Here is a 25,824-nt window from a genome sequence, read left to right as displayed (position 1 = left end):
TCGGACATGACTGACTTCACTTTCACTTTTCACTTTTCTGCATTGGAGAAGGAAATGGCAACCCACTCCAGTGTTCTTGCCTGGAGAATCCCAGGGACGGGGGAGCCTGGTGGGCTGCTGTCTATGGGGTCGCACAGAGTCAGACACGACTGCAGCACCCTTTATGTTTATTTATATTCTAATAGCTCTTTCATTTCTAAAAGTTGAAAATTTTAAGGACTATGAAGTCTGCAATGTAGCCAGATAGGAACATGATACTTTGATAGGAAGCAATTTAACCAGGGCAGACGTGAAAATATGGGCTTCTGTGGCAGCTAAGATGGTAAAGAATCACCATGTTGCAGCAAATGGAAAAATTTCCTTCCTTTATATGGCTGAATAGCATTCCATTGTATGTATATAACATATAATTACATATCCTATATATATATACCTATATATACATACATATCCTATATATATTTATCACTCCTTAAGATGATGCTGTGAAAGTGCTGCACTCAATATGTCAGCAAATTTGGAAAACTCAGCAGTGGCCACAGGACTGAAACCACAGTTTTCACTCCAATCCCAAAGAAAGGCAATGCCAAAGAATGCTCAAACTACCACACAATTGCACTCATCTCACATGCTAGTAATGTAATGCTCAAAATTCTCCAAGCCAGGCTTCAGCAATATGTAAACCATGATATTCCAGATGTTCAAGCTGGTTTTAGAAAAGGCAGAGGAACCAGAAATCAAATTGCCAACATCTGCTGGATCATGGAAAAAGCAAGAGAGTTCCAGGAAAACATCTATTTCTGCTTTATTGACTATGCCAAAGCTTTTGACTGTGTGGATCACAATCAACTGTGAAAAATTCTTCAAGAGATGGGAATACCAGACCACCTGACCTGCCTCTTGAGAAACCTATATGCAGGTCAGGAAGCAACAGTTAGAACTGGACATGGAACAACAGACTGGTTCCAAACAGGAAAAGGAGTATGTCAAGGCTGTATATTGTCACCCTGCTTATTTAACTTATATGCAGAATACATCATGAGAAACGCTGGGCTGGAAGAAGCACAAGCTGGAATCAAGATTGCTGGGAGAAATATCAAGAACCTCAGATATGCAGATGACACCACCCTTATGGCAGAAAGTGAAAAGGAGCTAAAAAGCCTCTTAATGAAAGTGAAAGAGGAGAGTGAAAAAGTTGGCTTGAAGTTCAACATTCAGAAAACGAAGATCATGGCATCTGGTCCCATCACTTCATGGCAAATAGATGGGAAACAGTGGAAGCAGTGCCAGACTTTAATTTTTGGGGCTCCAAAATCACTGCAGATGGTGACTGCAGCCATGAAATTAAAAGACGCTTACTCCTTGGAAGAAAAGTTATGACCAACCTAGATAGCATATTGAAAAGCAGAGACGTTACTTTGCCAACAAAGGTCCATCTAGTCAAGGCTATGGTTTTTTCTGTGGTCATGTATGGATGTGAGAGTTGGACTGTGAAGAAAGCTGAGTGCTGAAGAATTGATGCTTTTGAACTGTGGTGTTGGAAAAGACTCTTGAGAGTCCCTTGGACTGCGAGGAGATCCAACCAGTCCATTCTAAAGGAGATCAGTCCTGGGTGTTCATTGGAACGACTGATGCTGAGGCTGAAACTCCAATATTTTGGCCACCTCATGAGAAGAGTTGACTCATTGGAAAAGACTCTGATGCTGGGAGGGATTGGGGGCAAGAGGAGAAGGGGACGACAGAGGATGAGATGGCTGGATGCCATCACTGACTCGATGGACGTGAGTCTGAGTGAACTCCGGGAGTTGGTGATGGACAGGGAGGTTGGTGTGCTGCGATTCATGGGGTCGCAAAGAGTTGGATACGACTGAGTGACTGAACTGAACTGAACCGAACTGAACTGAAGACTTAGAGGATGAGATGGTTAGATAGTATCACTGACTCAGTGGACGTGAATTTGAGCAAACTCCAAGCGATAGTGGAGATAGAGGAGCCTGGTCAGACACAATTTAGTGACTGAACAACAATGGAGGAGAAAGTTAGGTATCTGTTTCATAATACCTTTTGAAATAATGCTGGTTTTATTTAATATCTTTGGCTGGGGAAACTGTGCTAAGGGAACAATATGGACAGAAATGCACTTTATACTAATGGCACATATGTAGTCCTCCTTGAAGTATATGTATTGTTATTGCTAGTCGAAATACAACATATACGGTGTTGCTGTGTGAGTCGAGATAAAGCAAATTTTAAAAGTACATAATTAAAAATAGAATATCAAATACAAGAAGAAAAATTTGAAAAGCTTTATCTGCATCTTGAACACCACAGGTTTGCACTGTGTCAGTCCACTTATAAGTGGATTTTTTTCAATGAGAAATAGTACAGTACCACACAATCGGGTTGATTGAACCTGTGAATGTGGAACTTTCAAGATGAGAACTGACTGTGAAGTTATAAGTGGATTGTCTACTGTATGGGTTGGAGTCCCTAACCCCAGCATTGTTCAAGAGTCAGCTGTACTTCTATTTTTTTTAGTCTATTTTTCTTAGAAAAGACAGTGACCCATTCAAAATAATGTTTAGTAAATGAGGATTTTCATAACAGTTAATTCACAACAATATTCACCTAAGGGGAACAGCTAAAGAAACTGAGGCATATAGAAATTAATGAGAAACAGTTGGACTTGGAAATTCATTGAAGAAGAAACATGAATAAAATTAAGCCTCATGATTAAGGAAATACAAAATAAAACAGCAATAAGATAACATGTTGGGTGTACTAGACTGATAAAAACTAAAAGAGATTGTTAATAAACACTTTGAGGGACCTCCCTGATGGTCCAGTGGTTGGGATTTCCAGTGCAGGAGTTCTGGGTTCCATCCCTGGTTGGGTAGCTAAGATCCCACTTGTCTCATGGCCAAAAACCAGAACATAAACAACAGAAGCAATACTGTAACAAATTCAATACTTGAAAAAAACACTTTGAGTGAGAGTATAGAGAAAAGGGTACTCTCACACACTATTGGTGAGAAAACTTGATAAAAAAAATGGAACTGTGTTAGGGAGCTTGGGATCAACATGTAAACACTGCTATATTTAAAATGGATAACCAATAAGATCCTACTGTATAGCACAGGGAAACTCTGCTCAATGTTATGTGGCAGCCTAGAAGGGCGAGGAGTTTGGGGGAGAATGCATACATGTATGGCTGAGTCCCCTTGCTGTTCACCTGAAATGATCATAACATTGTTAATTGGCTATATTGCAACATAAAATAAAAAGTTTAAAAAAAATTTTAAATGTAACAGTTTTTGGAAGACAATTTGGTATTATCTTTCATTATTTAAAATGTTTATTCTCTTTGACCTTGTAATTTCACTAATATAAATCCAAGAGAAATCTTCACTTTTAAGCTCAAAGATAATTGTATGAGGGTGTTTATTAAAGGATTGCTTCTAAGAGAAAAATCAAAACCTGCAAATAATTTATGACTGATATCCATTTATAGACAGAAACATAAATTATAGTGTGAAAGTGTTAGTCACTCAATTGTGTCCAACTCTTCAAGACCCCATGGACTGTGCCCTGCCAGGCTCCTCTGCCCATGGGATTTAACAGGTAAAAATACTGGAGTGGGTAGCCATTCCCTTCTCCGTCAGGATCTTCCTGACCCAGGGGTCAAACACAGGTCTTTTGCATTGCAGGCAGATTTTTTATCAACTGAGCCACCAGAGAAGCCCAAATTATAGTATACTCACATTATACCATATAACCATTTATAGAAATGAACTCTTACTGCTGAAAATACACTTGACATGTTAAAAAGGAAGTAGAATAATATGCAAAACCTGCTTTATTATATGAGTATGTCAATAAATACATAGAAAAGGATCTGAAATTATATATTCTAAACTGCTAATCATGGTCAGCTTTAGGTAAGTGGGATTGGAGTCCTCACTTTTACTTTTGTACTACTTAGAGTTCTAAGTTTTTACAAGAGCACTTGTTTTAATTAATTTAAAACTGAACCAAAAAAGGTAGCTTAGTATTTTGTCTTTCCACTTGAGGATTACTGTGATGATATACGGAAAAGTCTATATAAACTTTCAACTCTGACATATTTAACTTGAGGTAGTCGGTTAAGTCTGGGGATTTCTTCATTTTGATATTGTTTTGTACCGTTTAAATGCACAGCTCTGACTTGCACATGGTGTATGATCACCCAGCTTCACGTGAGCTCCCTTCAAATTCTGAAGAGGCAGTGAGTAACTTCTGTCAACACTGTTGAGGGTACAATACTAGACATTTTGAGAAGATAAAAGAAATCTTAGAAAGTAAAGCTCCCATTGTCTTAACATGATATACAGGAATCTAAGAACATTTTGGAATAAAATAAACACAACAAAAAAATGTCAGTATAGAGTTATTGCATGCGTTCAGAAAAGATGAGAAAAATGGAAGGCTCAGTGAAAACTACAAGCAGCCGCCTTGGGCATTTAGTGCACAAAAAGCAGACACAGACAGTTCTTGAGTTGGGAATCAAAACAAAGTACATTATGTAAAAGATCCTTTTCTCGGAATATTTAGGTATTAATTAGTAGATTGCTGAAATAAACCAAAAGGACCTAAACAATAAATAACCGCCAGAAAACATCATTGAAAACAAACAAGCCAGCTACATAAATACTCATTAGGTCACGGGTGGTATCAAACAAACATACTCCAGGGAAAGTGAAGGTAGGTATCAGTGAAATGGGTAAAATATTTAAATAGGCTGAAATTTGGGGAGTGACTGTAAGAGCTTTATCCTCTGGGGGCTTCATCTTCAGCATTGACCTTGCTGTCATATAAAAATGTAAAAAAAGAACCAAACATGTATCAAGTCTCTCTTAGCTCTAATTGTCCCTTTGAAGGTAGAAATTTTACAAATAAAAAACATTAGCATTTTTTTTTTCCTTTTCACGCTCTCCTTGAACACGTGTAAAGACATTTTCAAGAATGGTTTTTCATTTCATTGTTCTTGCTTATGTTTCAAAATAATGTTTTATAGTAACTCAATGTGACATAAATAGGGAAAAAACATGATAGATGGATAAACAGATAGACAGATCTACATAGATTAGATATATAGTGGTCTCTGCCCTTGGTTTCTAGCACAGAGCTCTAAAACCCTTGTAATTTCCTAAATGATAAGAACCCTAGAATGATCTCTTGTTCTAGTGTTTGTCTTTGGCCCCTGTCCCTGACACAGACCTCCCAAAACTCTTGTAAATTCCTATGTGATAAAAGCTCTGGGAGCATCCTTTATTCTAATAAGGTGACTCTGGGTAGGTTCCTGGACAGCTCCTGAATCAGGGACAAGTCATGATTAGAAGCTTGGAATTTTTGGCCCCATCCTCTATCTTCTGGAGAGGGGAGGAAGGTAGAAACTGACTTAAATATTGATCATGCCTATGTGAGAAAGTCTCCATAAAATCCCAATAGTAGAGAGTTCAGAGAGTTTCTGGTTTGGTGAACACATGGAATCTCCACCCCTTTCCCTATACCTTGCTCAACATATCCCTTCTATCTAGATATTCTTCTGTATCCTTTATCATATCTTTTTATAATAATCTGTTGTGCTTTGCAATCCTATGGACTGTAGCCTGCCATGCTCCTCTGTCCATGGGATTCTCCAGGCAAGAATACTGGAGTGGGTAACCATTTCTTCTCCAGGGGATCTTGTGACCCAAGGATCATACCCGTTTCTCTTGCATCTCCTGCATAGCAGACGGATTCTTTACCATCTGAGCCACCAGGGAAGCCCATGATAAACTGGTATGAGTAAATATTTCCTTAATTAGGAGAGCTGCTCTAGCAAATTAAACCTGATGAGTGGCCCTTTGGAATCTCCCATCTATAGGCTATTACCTGGGCTTGCAACTGACATATGAAGTTGAGGGGGAAGTCTTATGGGGCTGAGGCCTTCACCTGTGAAATCTGATGCTACCTTCAGGCAGATGGTGGCAGAACTGAGTTAAACTGTAGGACATGAAGCTTGTATCATTTGTGTGGGGGAAAACCACTATATTAAAAGTGAAGTGTTCTGTGTAAAAGTAACAGAGACACATAGAAGAGAAATATACAAGGGAAGAATTGCTTTTCCCTACACAAAAGGAGAAAACTGATTTTTCTCCCCTAAATACTCACCTACTGTGAATCCTCTATTTTAAATAAAGCAAAACCAGTTGTTCCTGTAGCACTTTGTTCATAACTCTTACAGCACTTACCATGGTGATTTACCAACTTACATCTTATCTTCACCAGACATGAATTCTTTGAAGTCAAGGACTGCTTTAATTTCATCTCTAGTACTTTGCCTGGCATATAAATTAATTGATCAATTAATTAATACTTCTAATATAGATATCTTCTGTGCACTTATCAAAGATGGATTTTTTTTTTTTGAGAGGTGGACTTAACACCACTCTGTAATGAATTTTGATGACAGGTTTTCTGAAGTGTCTCTCTCTATTCCTTACTGAGTACTTTTTGTTTTATAAAAGAAGATCAATATCAGAAGTGAAGGTGATGAAAAAGAATTAAAAAATCAAGAAATAATTATTGTTAGAATTAAATGAGTTACATTTCAAGTGATTGTCAAGGAAATTTGACATGTAGATATATGAAAAGTATAAAAGTGTGAATTTGAATGAAAGCTTGACACAACCTCTAATGTCATTTATACATTTGACTGGATAGGAGCTCCAGAGATAAAAATTTAAAATATAAATTAAAAGTTGTCCTTTTGGAGTAATAAATTACTAATACCATGTAAAATATTTGATAAACACCTATCAGACAGCTCACATTATGTTATTATACAAAAGTAATTCGATACTTGTGAATATTGAGGTTTCATACAAACTTGGAAATGATGGATAACTAAATATAGATATTAAACAGATATACAGAGTTAACAATAATGTCATGGGACTATCAAGAATAACTATATTTCTTTCATGTAGACTAGATCAAATAATGTAGGATTGTAGAAAACAATTTTATTTTACCAAATCAATTCTAAAAAGCTCTATGAAAACTATCAGGGGATATACTTAAAATAAACCAGGACAATAAGTTAGTAAAGAGAGATTGTTCAAAGTACTTGGCACAGCTTGGCAGGGCACCCAGAAGGAAGACTGGGATGACCCTACAAAGGAAGGAAACTTGAAATAAACAAAGATTGGCTAAGACCCAGAAGATAATAAGGGTGTGAAGTGTTTTAGGGCTTCCTGATAAACAGCATTAGAGCTGAGGGTGGCATTCTCTAGTATGAATGAAAGTCAGTGTCTTTTTAGGATTTTAAATCTTATGGAGAATGAAAGCATCTCTCTCTAGTGATGTAAGGACTGGGCAGATATCTCTGGAATCGAAGTTTTCAGCATCTAATGACTTCTAAACACAGCATTTTTCAATATGGTGTATACTCTAGATTTTATCAAAGATACTAAAGGTATTATCATAGGATTCCAAAATGGACAAATTTGTGGATGCTAATAAGGCTACTGTCATGAGAGGTAAACAACAGCAATCATTTTTATTACCTGCCATGACATTTTCTCATATAACATTTTCTCTTGTATTTTCTAAATGCTTCCTTTGGATTGTCCATGTCTCCCTAGTTAGAATGCAAGTTTATGGGGAAAAAAAAAAAAAGGGTTCACTCCCAGAACTTAAAGTAGTCCTGAATATTCTGTTACTTACAGGTATCAGGTTGGGCTAAAATGTTCGTTAGGGTTTTTGAATGCTGTTATGGGAAAACCCCAATGAACTTTTTGGCCAACCCAATATTTGTACCCATTCTCTTCTCTCTAGCCCCTGACTAGTACCCTATTTTCTTATGTAGACCATTGCAATGACCTTTTTATTGCTCTCCAAAATCCTCACAAATATATCTAGGAAGACATGGAAAACCAAAAGGAAGTATTTAGATAACATAAGATATTACACAAAGCAGATAATAAAAATACTATCTTTTCCCTCTAATACTGACATTTCATCTATAGCTTTCCTTCTGTCACTATCACCTAACCTTCTGCAGTCTATGAACCCTAACTATTAAACTATATATTATATATGTGCACACACGCACACAGAGGCACACAGGTGGGGGCTGGAAGGGCCAATGTTATATGTAAACATAGGATCCTAAGTTTGTTCTTACATGATAGTAGAGCAAGGAGAAGTCAGGACAAATTACAAAGTTTTAAGACTCCCTGAGTGGGTTGTGTAAAACTACCAGGGTTCACACATGCTTAGTAAAGTGTGACAAATTCCAACTGAAGTGCAATGTTGCAGAGTGAGAAGAGAAGGGAAACTTCAGCTTAGAAGCAGAGAGTTGAAAAAAAAGAATATTTTTTAGGAAAATAGGAAGACTTGAGAGAAGAGGGACACAAGGATGGAGAAGGAAAAGAGTAGCTCTCAAGGGCATAGTCCTCTATCACAGAGTCCCAGCACTGCAAGGAGCTCAGAATTCATGGTAGGCTTAATCCAGAGAGAAGCAGAGATAAGATGCTGAGTGGTCTAAATACTAGACCAGAAGGAAGAGGCTAAAAGGAATCAAGAACAAAAATCCTCTTTGGGGGACCAGGTAAAAGGGTTGGAAATAAAGGGGGGTTTATTTCCAACTTTTATACAAAAGTCTGAAGAACAACAGATCTGTTCAAGGTTAGGAAGGCCCATTTTTAGAAAGAAATCTATAGCAGGACTTAAGTTTCAGTGTGCAGGTGAATACTGGGGGATCTTGTTAAAATGCAGACTAGAATTCATCAGGGCTGGGGTGGAGCCCAAGAGTCTACATTTCTAATGAGTTCCCAGGTGGAGCTATGCTGCTTTGAGTGGCAAGGATTTATCTGGTATTAAATAAGGGTATTTAAAGCACTTTTATAAAAGAAACAGATCAAGGAATTAGTGCTTTCCAATATAGAGAGCTTCAGTGGGTTTATCAAAGACTTTAATTATGAAATTATCCTCCCTTTAACCCTTAGTTGAGGGCACTGAAAACATATTTAAGATCAAAAGAGGGAATACAGTGCCCCAGTTTAAACCAAAGATAACATTTGAGAACATAATTATTGTTAAATGTCTACTTTATTAAGAAGATCACTGTGTTGTTTACAGCTACACATGGGCATGTTCAAGTGCCCCCAAAGAACTTTCTGTGATGAAAGAAATGTTCTATATCTGAACTGTCCAATATGGTAGCCACTAACCAGCTGTGGCTATTGAGCACTTGAAACAAAGCTAGTATAACTGAGAAGTAAATTTTTAATCTTACTGAATTTCATTAAATTGAAACAGCCACAGGTGGCTAGATGCTGTTGTTCAGTCACTCCGTCATATCTGATTCTTTGCGATTCCATAGACTGCAGCATGCCAGGCTTCCCTGTCCTTCACTATATCCCAGAGTTTGCCCAAACTCATGTCCATTGAGTGAGAAGGGGATGACAGGGAATGAGACTGTTGGATGGCATCACTGACTCAATGTAGCTAGTAGCTTCCATAGTCATTAAAGCTGCTGGCATCACCAAAGACAATCAGATGATTTTGCCTTCAGATGGAAGTAGTTTTCCTATCAAGGCTCTAGAATTAGTTGCTGCTGCTGCTGCTGCTAAGTCGCTTCAGTCATGTCCGACTCTGTGTGACCCCATAGATGGAAGCCCACCAGGCTCCCCCGTCCCTGGGATTCTCCAGGCAAGAACACCGGAGTGGGTTGCCATTTCCTTCTCCAATGCATGAAAGTGAAAATGAAAGGGAAGTCGCTCAGTCGTGTCCGACTCTGTGCGACCCCATGAACTACAGCCTACCAGGCTCCTTCCTCCATCCATGGGATTTTCCAGGCAAGAGTACTGGAGTGGGGTACCACTTCCTTCTTCCTATGCCATGCTATGCTATGCTAAGTCGCTTCAGTTGTGTCCAACTCTGTGCGACCCCCATAGACGGCAGCCCACCAGGCTCCGCCGTCCCTGGTATTCCCCAGGCAAGAACACTGGAGTGGGTTGCCATTTCCTTCTCCAATGCATGAAAGAGAAAAGTGAAGTCGCTCAGTCGTGTCCAACTCTTAGTGACCCCATGGACTGCAGCCTACCAGGCTCCTCCATCCATGGGATTTTCCAGGCAAGAGTACTGGAGTGGGGTGCCATTGCCTTCTTCCTAGCCAACTCTTTGTGACCCCATGGACAGTAGCCTGCACCAAGCTCCTCTATCCATGGGATTTTCTAGGCAAGAGTACTGGAGTGGGTGGCCATTTCCTTCTCCAGGGAATCTTCCCAACCCAGGGATCAAACCCAGGTCTCCTGCATTGTAGGCAGACACTTTACCGTCTGAGCCACCAGGGAAGTCCCTAGAATTAGCTGCTGCTGCTGCTAAGTCACTTCAGTCGTGTCCGACTCTGCGACCCCATAGACGTCAGCCCACCAGGCTCCCCCGTCCCTGGGATTCTCCAGGCAAGAACACTGGAGTGGGTTGCCATTTCCTTCTCGAATGCATGAAAGTGAAAAGTGAAAGTGAAGACGCTCAGTTGTGCCCGACTCTTAGTGACCCCATGAACTGCAGCCTACCAGGCTCCTCCATCCATGGGATTTTCCAGGCAAGAGTACTGGAGTGGGGTGCCATACCAATCTGCAAAAGAGACCCCAGAAGTGTTCAGATCACATTCGGAGAACTGATAGGATAAAGGAATACACGTGCCTAACACCCACAGAACGCAGCTAAGAACAGCCAGGGAATTCAATCCTCCTTTTATCAAAAGCAGAGTTCTCCTACCAAGTCATCATCTATAGTAATACTAACTTGAAATAGAATATCCCATGAAGGATCCCGTCTTTGATAATAATATAACATTGATATAATATAATATTATGTTTTATAATAACATAACACACAGACACACACACACAGGCTTTCAAAGGAGAAAATTTGAGTTTCACCTCTAGCTGCTGCTGCTGCTGCTGCTAAGTCGCTTCAGTCGTGTCCGACTCTGTGCGACCCCAGAGACGGCAGCCCACCAGGCTCCCCCGTCCCTGGGATTCTCCAGGCAATAACACTGGGAATGGGTTGCCATTTCCTTCTCCAGTGCATGAAAGTGAAAAGGGAAAGTGAAGTCCCTCAGTCGTGTCCGACTCTTCTCGACCCCATGGACTGCAGCCCACCAGGCTCCTCCATCTATGGGATTTTCCAGGCAAGAGTACTGGAGTTGGGTGCCATTGCCTTCACCTCTAGCTACATTCTCACTAAGGTATGGCCTTTGGCAAGTCACCTAACCTCTCTGATCTTCAGTACTAATTCTGTCTGTAAATTGGAGTTAATAAAATGCCTAGTGGATAAGAGTGTGAGGAAAGTAACTTCCTGAAGGGCCTTGTAAGTTTTAAAATTCTATGCAATGGCACATTATTTATTACTCACTAAAAGGAAGTGATATGCCATATTTAAAACAGAATTCAAGGAACTGCCCAGATTCTTTTGTTGTATTGAACTTGTGTTGCATGCACGTGGCCTTGGAAATGTTATGTAACGGATATGTCAATCGTTCATTTTTGTTGAAATGGGATATAACCTTCAAGGAATGAGCATTCCAAAGCCATTTGGGAGAATGATGGTTTAAGGGAGGAGTGCTTTATTTAGTAGCATGGGCCCCCGTAAGCATCCTCCCTGCTAAGATTATACTGAAAAGAAAGGAAATCACAGACTGCTCATTTCCCTTGTACTGCTTGTAATCTCTTGGAAACTTCCTGTAAAAGGCAGTTATAGCATTACATGTAAACTGATTTCACACTTACCGGATACTACCAGACCAACAATTGCAGTCCTTTGGGAGAAAAATAAAATAGCATACTGATTCTTTATACTTTGTATTAGTTTGGAAGAACATGGAAACCCTAGTGATGGAGAAACAGACTCATGCCAGAGGCAAGGAAACTATTTAGAAACATGGTTACCATTTAGTAATTCCACTGAGAGGCCAAGCTCATTAGCCAAGAGACTGGTTACACTTAAAAAAAAATTATTCATTAAACAAAGTACAGCATGAAGAAAGAGTTCCCTTTGATCTAGGTACATATTAACTACAGTTTTAAAATACAAAATTTTAATAACATCTGCTAAGAAGTAATGTTAAGAGTAATTTTAGAAATGGCAATGTGTACATATATTTTATGTACCGTTAGAACTTTAAATGTTGGCATGGCTGTCTCCTTTTGGCTTTCCAAAAATACAAATACCTGCTGAGAGCTTATTAGTGCAAGGAACAGTGTGTGTGAAACACTGAAGTGCAGTAGTGTTGAAGTCACAATCAGAAGCCAGAAGGGACTCCTGATTGCCATCGAAGTGTCAGTCAATACAGCTTCATCTTTATACATGCATAAGGCCTTTGCATGATATTTGAAAAGCCTCCATTACTGAAAATCACTGCTAAAGAGAAAGCCAAAAAACATGAAATGCAGCCTCTGCCTTCAAGCCTTTAAAATAAACATGAAGTCAAAAAAGTTGATTAGGAAAGGGGAGATGGTTATCAATACAAGCATAAAACAGTGAAGAAAAAAAAAGAACTTGTGAAAACAAATTCTGAGTACAGAAGAAAGATAATCACTATGGATCAAGTGGTATCGAAAGACGGAGAAAGCCTTGGAGTGCTACCTGCCATCTATCAGCGCCTCCACAAGAGCAGGACACTTTTCCTCTGCTTGTGAACCCTGGTCTGACACCTGCATGGAACCCAAAACCCACTTGTACTTTGATAATGCTCTATACTGGCAATTAGTTGGCAACTGTGCTGTTGGTTCATGGATGCTTTCGGTAATTAATCGTCTCTGGTCACAAAGAGTTGGACACAACTGAGGGACTTAGCACACATACACACAACAGGCTAATTCCTGTTAGCCTGTGGCTGATTCCTAAACCTGAGGACAACAGTCCCAAGAACCACCTGTGAGCACCGGCTATTGTGACTGGCCTCTTTCCAAAGACCCACCTGAGCAAACACAGCCAAGCAAACATGTGTCCCCTGCCCTGCTGACCCTTGACTTGGCCATTGACTCCTTCTTGACTAGTGTTCTCTGGAAGCTATACCATCTGAATGGAGTTGGGACTTAGGTGAAATTTTGGTCTATATTTATCTTCTCATGTGGCTTGTCAAGTCTTATTGGATCCACCCTCCCTGTTGAACCAGCCCTCAGCCTTGATCAATATATGCTTTAGCCTGTGATATACCTTGGACTACTCTTTTTTGTGTTCTCTGGAATGAACTCTCAGTAAGCGGTGTGTTCAGAGATGGGGTGACACAAGTAGTTGCAAGGAAAGTGGGAGAAGACAGTGAAGAGCTAAGAAGGACCAGGCACCTGGCATGCTTCTGAAAAAGCAGATTTCTCTGTCCCACTGCCAATCTGCTGATCACAATCTCTGAAGTGGGGCCTAGGAATCTGCATTAAAGCAGTGCTTGCAGTGTAAAAAAATTTTTATGATGGAAAATTTCAAATATATAAAATAGTACAGAGTAACCAATCTTGTTTCATTTAAACACTTGAATACTTCTCTCCACTCCTGACCCCACTGGCTTATCCTGAAGCCAATCTCAGATATCACATCATTACATATTTCTGAAAGATAAGGATGTAAAAAGCACAAACACAACACCAATTCTTTATAATCATCAGTCTCCACTTCCTCAATCTCAAATTTGAAAATATTTGTTTAAATCGGGATCCAAACAAGGTCTCACACAATGCATTTTGTTGTTATGTGTCTAGTACCTCTTAAGGTCCTAACACTGGGATAGACCAGATCAGATGAGATCAGATCAGTCGCTCAGTCGTGTCCAACTCTTTGCGACCCCATGAATCGCAGCACGCCAGGCCTCCCTGTCCAGGGCAGTTGCTAATAGTCAGTCAGACTAGAAGACCTCTGGGCTCTGAACCTCATTGTAGGACCACTTTTGATGTTTTCAGGGTAGAAGACTCAGAGCTCTGGCTATATAGACAATTTTTCTTTTAAAGTTAGTAAGATCTTCAACAACTGGTTGAGAAGACAGTTACAAGTGTACCCTTTAAAGAAGGGCACTAAAGTGTCTTGAGAAAGACCTGGGAAACTCTGAAAGCAGTGACCAGATTGGCGACTATGTCTTGGTTATGCGATTGAGAACAATTTGGAAAGCCTTAATTCAAGCTGTTGATCATATCTTGCCCCTTAGGTAAGGAACATGTGTATAAGTGGCCAGCACAGTGCCTTGCACATGACAGCCAAGATGGTTTACATATCTTTTCTCAAACCCTGTAATTGATACATTGCCTGATGGACTTGAACCTCAAAGACACAAATCTTCTTCAAAAGAAAAGGAGGCTTTTGCAAGTGATCCAACTTATATTGTACTCACCCATAATAACCCCAAGAGCTATGATTTATTGATGGCTTATTAGGGACCAGGCCATGTGTCCAGCAAGTGTGGTACATGGAAGAAAACCAATGGTTTTCTGTTATAGGAAGCAACTGGCTACCGAACACTTTACATTGAACTTTCAGAGCAACTGCTACCACCTTGTCATGGAGTTTATTATTATCTCTGTTTTACAAAATCACGGTAACAGTGAGACTTACTGAGTTCTAAGTCTGTTCTAAGTGCTTTCTGTATATTATCACCTCATTAATCAGTATAGCTACTCTAGGAATTAGGTACTATTAGCCCAATTGACACAGGCACAGAGTTTAAGGAACTTGTCTGGAATACAAACTGTCTAGAACACAAATTAAAACTGATGGGACTTGATTCAAATCGGAGCTGCCAAAGTGGTGAGCAGTAGCACTGGAAGGAGAGCCGGCTAGTACCAATACCCGCAGTTAAAAGTTCCTTGCAGAAACAAGACCAAAAACGCAGATTCAGAGGTAACAGAGGTAACCTCTGACTATGGAGGATCCCTTTATCTCTTCCTGTAATCAGCACAGCCCCTTCCTCCCTCTGAGAAAGGACAATTCTGCTTTGAGGCTGGAAGCAAGACTCACATAAAGAAACCTTAGAAATCAATAGAGTAGTTTTCTGGGCAGACTGACTAAACTTTATTCCCCCAAACGTTTATTAAACACCTACTGTGTCCAAACAGGCTTCCCTGGTGGCTCAGCAGTAAAGAGCCCGCCTGCCACGACAAGACACTGGGATTCCATCCCTGAGTCAGGAAGTTCCTCTGGAGAAGGAAATGGCAACCCCCTCCAGTATTCTTGCCTGGGAAATCCCATGGACAGAGGAGTCTGGTGGATTACAGCCCATGCGGTCGCAAAGAGTCGGACATGACTTTGTCACTAAAATAATAACGTCCAAAACACTGTTAGTAGGCTAGTGTGGGGCTCCTGAGAACAGCGACCATGACACTTTCTGGAGATAGCAAGAGGAGTGATGGTTTGTTGAGGAGTTCTCCCACTTTCTTCTTCCTCAGGAACTGTCCTACCCTTCAGGGTGGCAGGAGCAACGACCTTCATTCTCAGGTCGCACAAACCTAAGAACGACAGACAAGCACTGCGTACAGAGCTAGACTGATACCTAGGGAGATGAGTCAGAAACTTGGGACTCAGTCCCCCAGGCCAGATCATGTATAGGCTGGCTTTCTAGGTAGAGCAGGGATAATAGAATTTGCAGACAGGAACTCTGAGTCCTCCGGTCCCGCAGACCTCGACTCCAGCCCGCAACCCCAGCAGGTTTCTGTGCAAAAACCTTTTGAGCTGAATGCACACACTGCCCTCTAACAATGCAAACGTGACAGCTGCCTATTGAATAATCGTTCCGCCTCCGTTAAGCAGTTCGTGCGTGCCACAGAGGCATCTTCTGCGCTATAGTTATGCAACCTCACTCGCAGCGGGAGTTATTTCCTGTGCTTCTGGCTGCGCCAGATTCTTGTAACACGCCTACCCAGGGCTTCAATGGGAGTCGTTCTCCATTAACAACCAGTCTAGCTTACAGAGATGAATGCCCCGCGCAGCATACCCCTTGCGCAGTAAGAATCCAAGATATTAAAACTCTTTCTCTTCTCGCTCTTTCTCTCTCTCATACACACACACTCTGGGCATGCAGCTAGGAGACTGCAGCAGTGCAAGCAGAGGGACAGCAGGCGGAGCTCTCTTTGTACAGTCCCTCTCTCCAACCCCCACCAACTAAAGATGAACTCATGCCAGTTCCATTCTCTGCAAGGAAAACACACACACACACATACAAACACATAGCAGAACAGAGCGGCCTCCAGTTTCCTCCTGGAGCACACTGTCACTCTAGCTTTTCTGTTCAAACAACCAGGATATTCCAAAGCAAGTAACGGGGAGCAGCGCGCCGCAACAATGCAACCTCCCGAGCGGCTCCCCGTGCAGCTCCCACCCCCGCCCCCTTTCGCGGCGTGCCAAGAGTTTGGAGCGCGCGCACGCACACGAGCACGGTGCCTGCGTATCCCTCCGCCTCCCTCCTCCTCTCCCCGCTCGGTGGCTCGACAACGATTTGGGAAATGAAGGGAGGAGGGAACTACTTTCCTGAAACTTGCTATGCTGCACACGACTTCGAGTTGCAGTGATTCGTCCGGAGGTCGCAGCTTTTAGTCCTCCTACTTACACGCCCTCTCAGTCCGGGCACCCCGCGCGGCAACCCCGCCCCGTACCCGCTCTGGCCCTCCGGGAAGCCGGCGGCCTGCAGAAATCGCCAGGGACTACTTCGCCTCCTTCTCCCGCGGGCGCCCCCGGTTCGGGCAGCGGCGGCGGCGGAAGGAGCGGGCGGCGTGAGCGCTTCCGCCGCCCCCCTCGCGGCTCCCCTCTGGCGAGCGTGAGGAGCTGGCCCGCGGAGCTGCTGGTGGGCACCGTCTGGTGGGGCACCCGCGGCGGGTCTCCTCGCTCTCCCGCCTCTTCTCGGGACCCTGCCCCTCGGGCGTGCCGCTCTTCTCCGACCCGGGTGAGAGCGATACGTTCGCCCGACCCTGCCTCACACGCGCCCCGCCGCCCCCTCCTCCCTCTTCTGGAGTCGTCCCGGCCGGAGCGTGTCTGGAGGAATCCGCCGCCGTGAGGCCCCTCGCCCGCTTCTGCTCGTCCGGAAGGACCGGCCCGATCGCCGCCCGGGGCTGAGCGGGCAGCCGGCGGCGAGGCGGGAGATGGTGGGGTGGGCTCCGGCAGGACCGCGTCGCCGCCGCCCGGAGCCTGGCCTCGGCACCCCCCCGCCGGCCCCCACCAAGCGGATCCTTGCTTCCTCCTCGCCGCATCCCTGAGGGAAGCGCCGCCTCTGCTCCTGGGTTCTCAGTCCTCCTGCCTGCTCCTTCCTGGCCGGACCCCGCCGCGCTCCACCCGTGGCCCGAGGAGCCGGTGTCCAGTCCACCTTCGCAGCCCCCCCTTCCTTTTCTGCTTGGCTCCCACCCTCCCCGGCCTCCTCGGATCCTTTGGCTGGACGCTGAGGCGAGGGAAGAGGCTGGGGTCGCCACGGTGGAGGTTGTCGCCGCCACCCCCCTGCGGGGGTGGCCGGAGTTCCCGGCTGGGGGGGCACCATTCCGGGTGAGGCATCCACCATGGTGAGGCCCCTGAGCCGCTGCCCCCGCGCCCCCCCGGCCGCCGCTGCCTCCTGCCCCTCAGTGCTGCTGCTGCTCCTCTGCCTGCTGTTGCTCCTCCATCTCCAGATCGGATCGCGGTGAGGGAAAGATGAGCGAGGAGACGGCGACTTCTGACAACGAGTAAGCACCTCACTGATTTTGATTACTAACCGCCCCCACCGCCCCATTTTCCCTCGACGCCTCCCCAGACCTCCTCGGGGACTTGGGTGCTTGCAACCGTGGAGAGTTCGAGTGCATCTTGTTCTAGAGAAAACATTTGATTTCTTGAGCCATTTTATTTAATGGCAGGAACCCCGGACCCCCACCCCCAGCATTTAGTTGCTTTCTTCTGGGAGAAGGTATTGAATTTGGCCTGGGATGGCAATTGTTTGTCCATGAGATGGAATAATATGGATGGATGGAGGAGGGATAGCAATTATCCCACCCGGTGACTGGAAGACCTCTGGCCTGTCCTTTTTCACTTTAGCACACCAATCAACATACCTTAAATATCCATTTTGCCTCCTTTATAGCTGTTTCACTTGGAAACTAATGTGTGGGAGCACCTCCTGCATCAAACTGCACTTGAATCTTAATTCGATGAGTCAGTGTTTCTTAAATACCGATTAAGCCTCCCCCCGCCCCTCACCCTTTTTAAACTTATGACCTGTAAAATTTTTGTAAAAAATGGAGCTAGGGAAGCATTTTTATAATTTCTGTAGCTTTGGGGACACCTGAAGTGTGGGCGATGTTGAACTATTCTATTTTGCTTTTGCGAACGCTGGACTTGTCTTTATGAGGAGCATAGGAAAATTTTGAAATCTAAATTTTATCTTTCGGCTACATTGAAACACACCGTTCACGTCGATTTAACAGTGTTTACATTGCTGAACATGTTGATGACTTCATTCATTAACTTGTAGAACATCTCAGCTTAAGTTTTTGTTTATTTGGGCTGTCCTTATGTTTTCCAAGCAAAATACTTTGCCTTTTAAATATTTTGCTGTAACATAACAGCTGCCTGGAGGAATAATGAGGCTGCAACAGTTTTCTATTGAGACGGAATTTAATTCCAAGAGAATATTAGTGTCCGTTTTCTTGTTATTAAATTCAAGTTTTGTTTATCTTCGAAGGGTTGGAAAGAGTTAAGTGAGTTAGGACTAGTCCTAGGACGCATTCCTTTAAGTAAAGAGCATTCCTCGAGTCAGACCTTTCTGAGAGCTTTAAAGTCCAAAGCCTAGGCTTGTTTAACATAAAATAGCTTGAGAAATGCAGAGCAGCGTCCCCCCCAGCCCCCATCCACAACACACTCTTTTGACGAGCGGGGTGTGGGAGAAGGTGGATTGCTGCAGTGTCAGTGCAGTCTAGAAGCAGAAGTGGCCGCCATGTTCTCTCTCTTTTTGTGAATCGCCCTCATTTGCATAGCACACTTTTCATTCATAAAAAAATAATTAAACATCCATCACCTTGGACATCTTGAAAGGATTTCCCAGGAAGAAATTTGAAGCTCAACTGCCAGTCTTAATGTAAAGTTTTGAGTTCAGAAAGTAAGGAGAAATCGAAGTTATAGGTTAAATTCAAAAATATGCGCCCACACAAACAACTACCCCTGTTCTCAGAATGTTGACACAGTTATGTGGGAAATATCAGTTCGGGGAGGTGCTGGGATCACGTGATCGCCTCCATTCATAAAATACCTGGCTGGCCATTCACAGTGCTGTACACTGTCTCACAGCCTTCCGCAGATTAGACCTACTTTGAGAGAGATCAAGAAGTATCTCAGATAACGCTTAGTTAAGAGAAAAACTGCTAAAACCCGTGAACAGAATGACGGTACTTTTTGCTGATACCTTCTTTTAAGAAAGTAGCCTGGATCAAAATGTCAGGTTCTATTTTGGGGGTGGGGGAAGACTAATTACCATATTTAAAGTAAAATATTGAATACCTCCTTTTATGGATGCAGCTGATAGAAACGCTAATATGGAAATGTGAATTGACACACTTGTAAAATACAGTTTTTAAGTGGACTCTTGTAATACTTACCATGGACAAATTGAGAGAACAAGTTTTTTGTTGTAGTGATTACCAGTGAATGATAACTGCTTTTGCACTAAAAATGAATATAAATATTCCCGGTGATTTAATCTCAGAGATTTTGATATTCGAAGCTCCTAATGACAATATTTATTAATGGTAAAATTGCCTTTAAAATAATTAATGTACTTAGTATGGGACAATTTGGAAATTATCTCTCTCAGACTTAAGAATTATGTTTTCACTAATTTATCCTGGTTTGTTATTAAATTTTTTCCTGCTAGGGGCTTTGTTATGTTAATTTTGATAGGTCAAGAATAGTGTGTTTTAACATACCATTTTTGCCATGAGATGTTAACTCTTCGTGGGGACAAACTCTTGTGGGTTTTACTTTTTTTTGTTTTAGAAAGTGATGTGTTCGTCTGATAATCAGTTTTATTAGAGTCTGCATTGTTAGTACAGTAGGTAAATCAGAAAGAGTGAACTTCTTTGGAATGTAGACTTTATCCTGATAATTTAGGTATCTGCTCTTTATAATGTTTTCAAGTGGAAAATTTATTATTTATAATTACATGTATTAGGAAGAAACAGATGTTATGGTAGATGCCCTTAAAGCCTTAGCATAGTTTGAAATTGCCCTAATATATGGTTTTTATTGGAGCCTTATGTATATTTTTTCCTTTTTCTTTTCTCTCTTTTTTAAAAATCCATAATCAATAGGTAATTAGAGACTGTTCTTAACACTTGTATGTTTTTCACCTGATTTTGACTTTTAAAAAGAGTGCAGATTACCAGTGTCTTAAAAAACCATTAACCTTTTCTAGATAGTCATTGTGGTAAAATCAAGGCCTTTAGAGGCCTCATTTTGAAACCTTCTAGTACATGCTTATTTGAAATTAGAGTTATGTGTAGAGAGAGAAATAAATAGTTCTCAGAGGTTGATTGTGGGTATATATTTAATCAAGTAAGTAATGTATTTAAACTAAGTAAGTAATTCTGTAAGCCTGTAACACTTCGTCTTACACAATGCCACACTTGGGGAAGGTTGGTGAAAGTCTGCTTTTCTTCTCCAGCCTTCAGTATGAACTGTAACTGCGTTAAAAGTGTTACTAAAAACAACAAAAAATCCTCCATGCAAGAATGATAGTTTATTTCAAATGATGCACAAACTGGTCTTTAAAGTGAATAAGTAATGTATTTGCATTTCTGCCATTCACATAACAGTATTTAAACATTTAATACATAGTCAAACTCTCCATGAATCGTGTTCATTTATCTGGTTTTTACTATGTGCCAAGAGTAAAAATCTGTGATAAATGCTTTACACATGTATTATGTAATTTATGTATAAACATGTAGTTTCAGCAAAGTAGAGTTGCATAGTAGGGTACTGTCATACCTTAATATATATGAATATTTTCTGGTATCATTAAATATTTCCTAAAACATAATTTTTAACACCTACATTATATTCAGTGTATACCATATTTTAATTGATCTACTATTTTTCTGTTATTTCTGAACAGTGCTGCCTTTGATCCTAAGTTGTGTCTTCATCCAAATCTATACCTTTTTCTCCTTGAAATCGTCTAAAGATTGAATAAAATATGCAAATTTTAAGTTGTCCTACTCTTTCTGCTAAATTGCTCTCTAGAAAAGAAGACTCAACGTATGAGACTGCTTATGCCTTGAAATGTCTGTCCAATTCTCTTTGAAAAAAATTTTTGCCCACTTTGAAGGTGGAAATGAGATTGTATTCCTATTTTTTAAATGTCTGGATAATAAAATTGATTTTTTAGAAAACAGAAAACTTGTTAGTTGGTTGTAGAGCAACTGCACTGTTTTTAAATATAAAGAGGATTAAAATGATCATATAAAAGGCATTAATAATTTATGTAACTCTCACCAGCTTTTATGCGGGGCTTCCCTGGTGGCTCAGATGGTAAAGAATCTGCCTGCAATGTGGGAGACCCAGGTTCCATCCCTGGGTTGGAAAGACCTCTGGAGAAAGGCATGGCAACCCACTTCAGTATTCTTGCCTGGAGAATTACATGAATGGAGGAGCCTGGTGGGCTGCTGTCTGGGGTCACAAAGAGTCAGACACCACTATAATGTAAAGAACATTGGTCTTGGACTTGGGAGTTGAGTTTCTGTCCTAACTGTACCTAATTTATTCTCTGATTCTGGGCAAGTGACAGCCTTTGGGGCCCTCAGTTTGTTAACTTGTAAATCAAGGAATTTGAACTAATCATCATCATGGGCTCTTCTTGTTCTAAATTATCCTAAAGTAATACAGAGATAGACACACTGTAAGTCAGTCTAATGTATTAGACTGCTGCTGCTTCGAAGTCGCTTCAGTCGTGTCCGACTCTGTGCGACCCCAGAGACGGCAGCCCACCAGGCTCTGCCGTCCCTGGGATTCTCCAGGCAAAAACACTGGAGTGGGCTGCCATTTCCTTCTCCAATGCATGAAAGTGAAAAGTGAAAGGGCAGTCGCTCAGTTGTGTCCGACTCTTAGCAACCCCATGGACTGCAGCCCACCAGACTTCTCCATCCATGGGATTTTCCAGGCAAGAGTACTGGAGTGGGGTGCCATTGCCTTCTCCATGTATTAGACTACATAGGCTAATACATGTAACATATGTATTTGTTAATTGGTCAGTTTTATTAGATTGTTGATTTTGATATGTTTAAGCAAATGAAAAACTTCCAGTAGATCTCATAGGATGATGAAGTAGAAGCATGAATTTTGAAGAACCAAGATACATTTGGAAACAGTTGGTACATTCCTAATCTCTAAAGGCTTCCTCATTTTGAGCTTAATTTAATAACCCTGTGTCTTTGATAATATTCATCACAGATGGAAAACTTTTATTTTCTTAAATAAATGTGGTCTTTAGATGAATAAGTGAACAAAAGGCTTTTGGGGTAGATCTTAAGAGGAATGTATTAAGATACCAGCTCTCATGCTTTACTTACTGGCCTAGAAGTGTCAAAAGTCAGTCTTTTCATTTGGTTATTCACACAAATGTTAATCTAACACTAGAGGATAATTTCACATTTATTCAGTGTAAGAAATTAACTCAGATAATGAATTGTTCTTTTAAGTTTAACTTGCTGTTTATTACAAGTTTTGTGTGATAGTGGCATCTCATTTTAGAGTCTAGAACCAAAGTCTTAACAGACCCACAAGGTGTTGTTTTTGTGGCACTCAGAATGGTCTGTAATGGGAAGGAAAAAAAATTGTTGGTATATTTTTGTTTAAACATAGTTCATTATTTTTGTTAAAGCATAGTTAATGAGTACTGGATCTCAGACTGAGATGGTAATTGATGTAGACATAAGGGCTTATGTCTCAGAGTGCTTTTACTAATCTCTACCTGAAATATGTCTGCATTCATAATTGAAGAAAATACCAGCAACCATAGCAGGGTTAGAGGTACTTGAGACAGCAACTATGTTAGTTTCGCAGGGCTGGTCTAACAAAGTGCTACATGTGTCTCATGGCCATCTTCTCTTAAGGACACTAGTCATAATGGATTAGGAGCCCACTCAACTCCACTATGACCTTCTCTTAATTAATTACATCTATGGTGACCGTCTTTCCAAATGAGGTCACTTGCTGTGGTACTGGGGGTTGGGACCTAACGTCTTGTTGAAGAGATTCAGTTCAGTGCATAACACCAATAGATTCATGTTTTTTCCCCATACAGTACATTTCCTGTTTGGTTGTTTCAAATATCTTGAAATAGCACTTACTGCCATCACTAGTTTGAAATTATTATAGTTATTAAGCCATTGGTAGAGCTTGCATTTTAATATGTTAATACAGGAACATTACTACTCTATTAAAATTAAAAATATTTTAGTATATGTGCTGCCGAAGAAAGCACCAAAATTTAAAATATTTTGATAATTATTTCAATATAATTATAATTTTGTAATCTTACGTATTTTATTTAAAATCTTTAATATTCTGAGAAAGGAGGCCATTGACCTCACTAGAACTGCCAAAGAGGTCCATGGCACAAAAGGTTAAAATCTTCCTACTATGACTGAGGTCCTAAAGACTGAACCCAAAGAAAGAGATATAGAATAGGAAGGTTAAGAAATGTGAACAATAAGATGAACAAGTCCAAGATGCAGCTAACAGTTCCAAAAGAAGAAATAATGGGGGAGAGGAAATACTGAGAGATACTGGCTGAGAATTTTCAAAAAGTAGCAAATGAAACACAATTCAGTGAACTAAAAACAACAAAGCCTCACAGTCAAACTGGATTTATTGTGAGATTGCAAGAATGTCAACATGAGAAAATCAATATAGTTTGTCACATTTGAAGAACAAGGAAAATGATTGATACAATCTTAAATGCCAGATTGTCATTTGGTCTCTGCTTATAGTAGGGAAGTGAATGTCCATACTTTATAGATTTATAATATAAATGTTCATAAATATGGATTTATATTATTTTTCTGCTTCCTAGAATTTTACTTTTTCTGATTTAAAATGAGATTGTATTTGATCCACTTTTTAGGATTGCTTTTAGTTCAAGAATCCTGAGTGACTTTCTTTGTACTTTGCAAATCCACATTTAATAGATCATCCATGTTGCTTGTAAATGTAGGATTGAACAGTAGAAATTACCTAGTATATGAAATTTTAAAATTACTTTGGAAGGCATTTTCTTTCTATATTTAGAGTGTGAAGAATAAGCATTTCTAAATTTAAGAGTAATTGGAAATGAAATTTTAATATCAGTTTTATCATTTTATTGCTAAATGTTATCTGTGAAACAGGTATTATAGTTTCAATAAAGGGCATTATGACTTGGAATGCAGAATTTAATTGTCTCTTGGTAGTATATAATGATACTATACTTATGATTAGACACATTTTGTTTGTCTCTTCACTTGATTAGAGATTAATTTCACAAATACGCAGTATTTGTTAATGTTTTAGTATCCAGTAGTTGGATTACCAAACTTTAGATGGAATTTAGTGAACTTTGACTTTTTTGATGCTACTTTTTCAAAGTTATAACTTTTACCACATCAGAATGTTAATGATTAACTTTGGCATAAAATCACCAAACTTCTTTCACTGTTCTGTTGTGAATTACATTGGTATTTTGAGATTGGAATTAGGGATCAGTTCTGGGTTTGTCCCTTTAATTATATGTAAAAGCATTTCAGAATTTTAGTTGCTAAGTTATATATATGGATTTCTTAGTTTTTCAGGTCAGATACCATTAGTAACTTTTTCTTGAAACTCAGTTCAGTGACATTTGAGTGCCTATTAGGCACTTGACTTTTCTTTAGCCCTGGAGATACAAAGATAAGTAAAACCTGATAACTGCTTTCACTATCCAGCAAGGGAACTAGATCCCTCTGAAATGTGCTGAGTGCTCTGGTTATGAAGTCTTCAAGGCTTAAGAAGAAAGTAATTTTACCGTTGATGAACTGCAGAGTGGGAGTTGTGTGTGAAGGAGGCCTTCAGAAAAGAGATGGTATTTAGGAGTCAGCCAGAGATGAGGGCAATGGGAAGAGGAGGGGCATTCCAAGAAGAGAGGCTGGTGGGGAGGGGGAACTGAAAAACAAGCATAGAAGATATTTAAGTAATCTGAAACTGAACTACAATATCTGCAAAATATGCCTATAGTTGAAGCCAGTGAAGAATTGCCCAAGGATAATGTTAAAAAGTAATAGAAAATGAATAGTGAGAATCAGGAGTGTTTTTAAGGGAGAGTGAGAAGGGAATGGCACCCCACTCCAGTACTCTTGCCTGGAAAATCCCATGGGCGGAGGAGCCTGGTAGGCTGCAGTCCATGGGGTCGCTAAGAGTTGGACACGACTGAGTGACTTCACTTTCCCTTTTCACTTTCATGCATTGGAGAAGGAAATGGCATCCCACTCCAGTGTTCTTGCCTGGAGAATCCCAGGGACTGAGGAGCCTGGTGGGCTGCCGTCTATGGGGTCGCACAGAGTCAGACACTACTGAAGCGACTTAGCAGCAGCAGCAGCAGCAGCAGCAGCAGAGAAGGGACAATAAAAGACAGAAAAGTCTTGAGAGGTAGGAGAGAAATTAGACAAAATGGGAAGTGATGAAATGGCGACAGCAAAAAGCAAGATTATGTAAGTTTAGGGGGAAGTTTGGAGTTGAGATTATTTATTAAATGAGGTGATGTTGATAATGGAGAAGAGGAAAACAAAAAAT

General features: G+C 41.0%; 1 protein-coding gene across 1 annotated transcript in view; it reads left to right on the top strand.

Moving 5' to 3' along the window:
• The first annotated feature begins 16,512 nt into the window (after nt 1-16,512).
• SPRED1 (sprouty related EVH1 domain containing 1) overlaps nt 16,513-25,824 on the top strand; it is a 119,867-nt gene continuing 110,555 nt past the window's right edge. Inside the window, exon 1 of the mRNA XM_005888927.3 lies at nt 16,513-17,717. Within this exon, the coding sequence (XP_005888989.1) occupies nt 17,686-17,717 (32 nt within the window). The 5' untranslated portion in view covers nt 16,513-17,685. The remainder of the gene's footprint in view (nt 17,718-25,824) is intronic.

The sequence above is a fragment of the Bos mutus genome, chromosome 10 (genome assembly GCF_027580195.1).
Source record: "Bos mutus isolate GX-2022 chromosome 10, NWIPB_WYAK_1.1, whole genome shotgun sequence".
Taxonomy (NCBI): domain Eukaryota; kingdom Metazoa; phylum Chordata; class Mammalia; order Artiodactyla; family Bovidae; genus Bos; species Bos mutus.
Note: the sequence above shows the minus strand (reverse complement) of the source record. Positions and strands in the feature narration are given on the sequence as shown.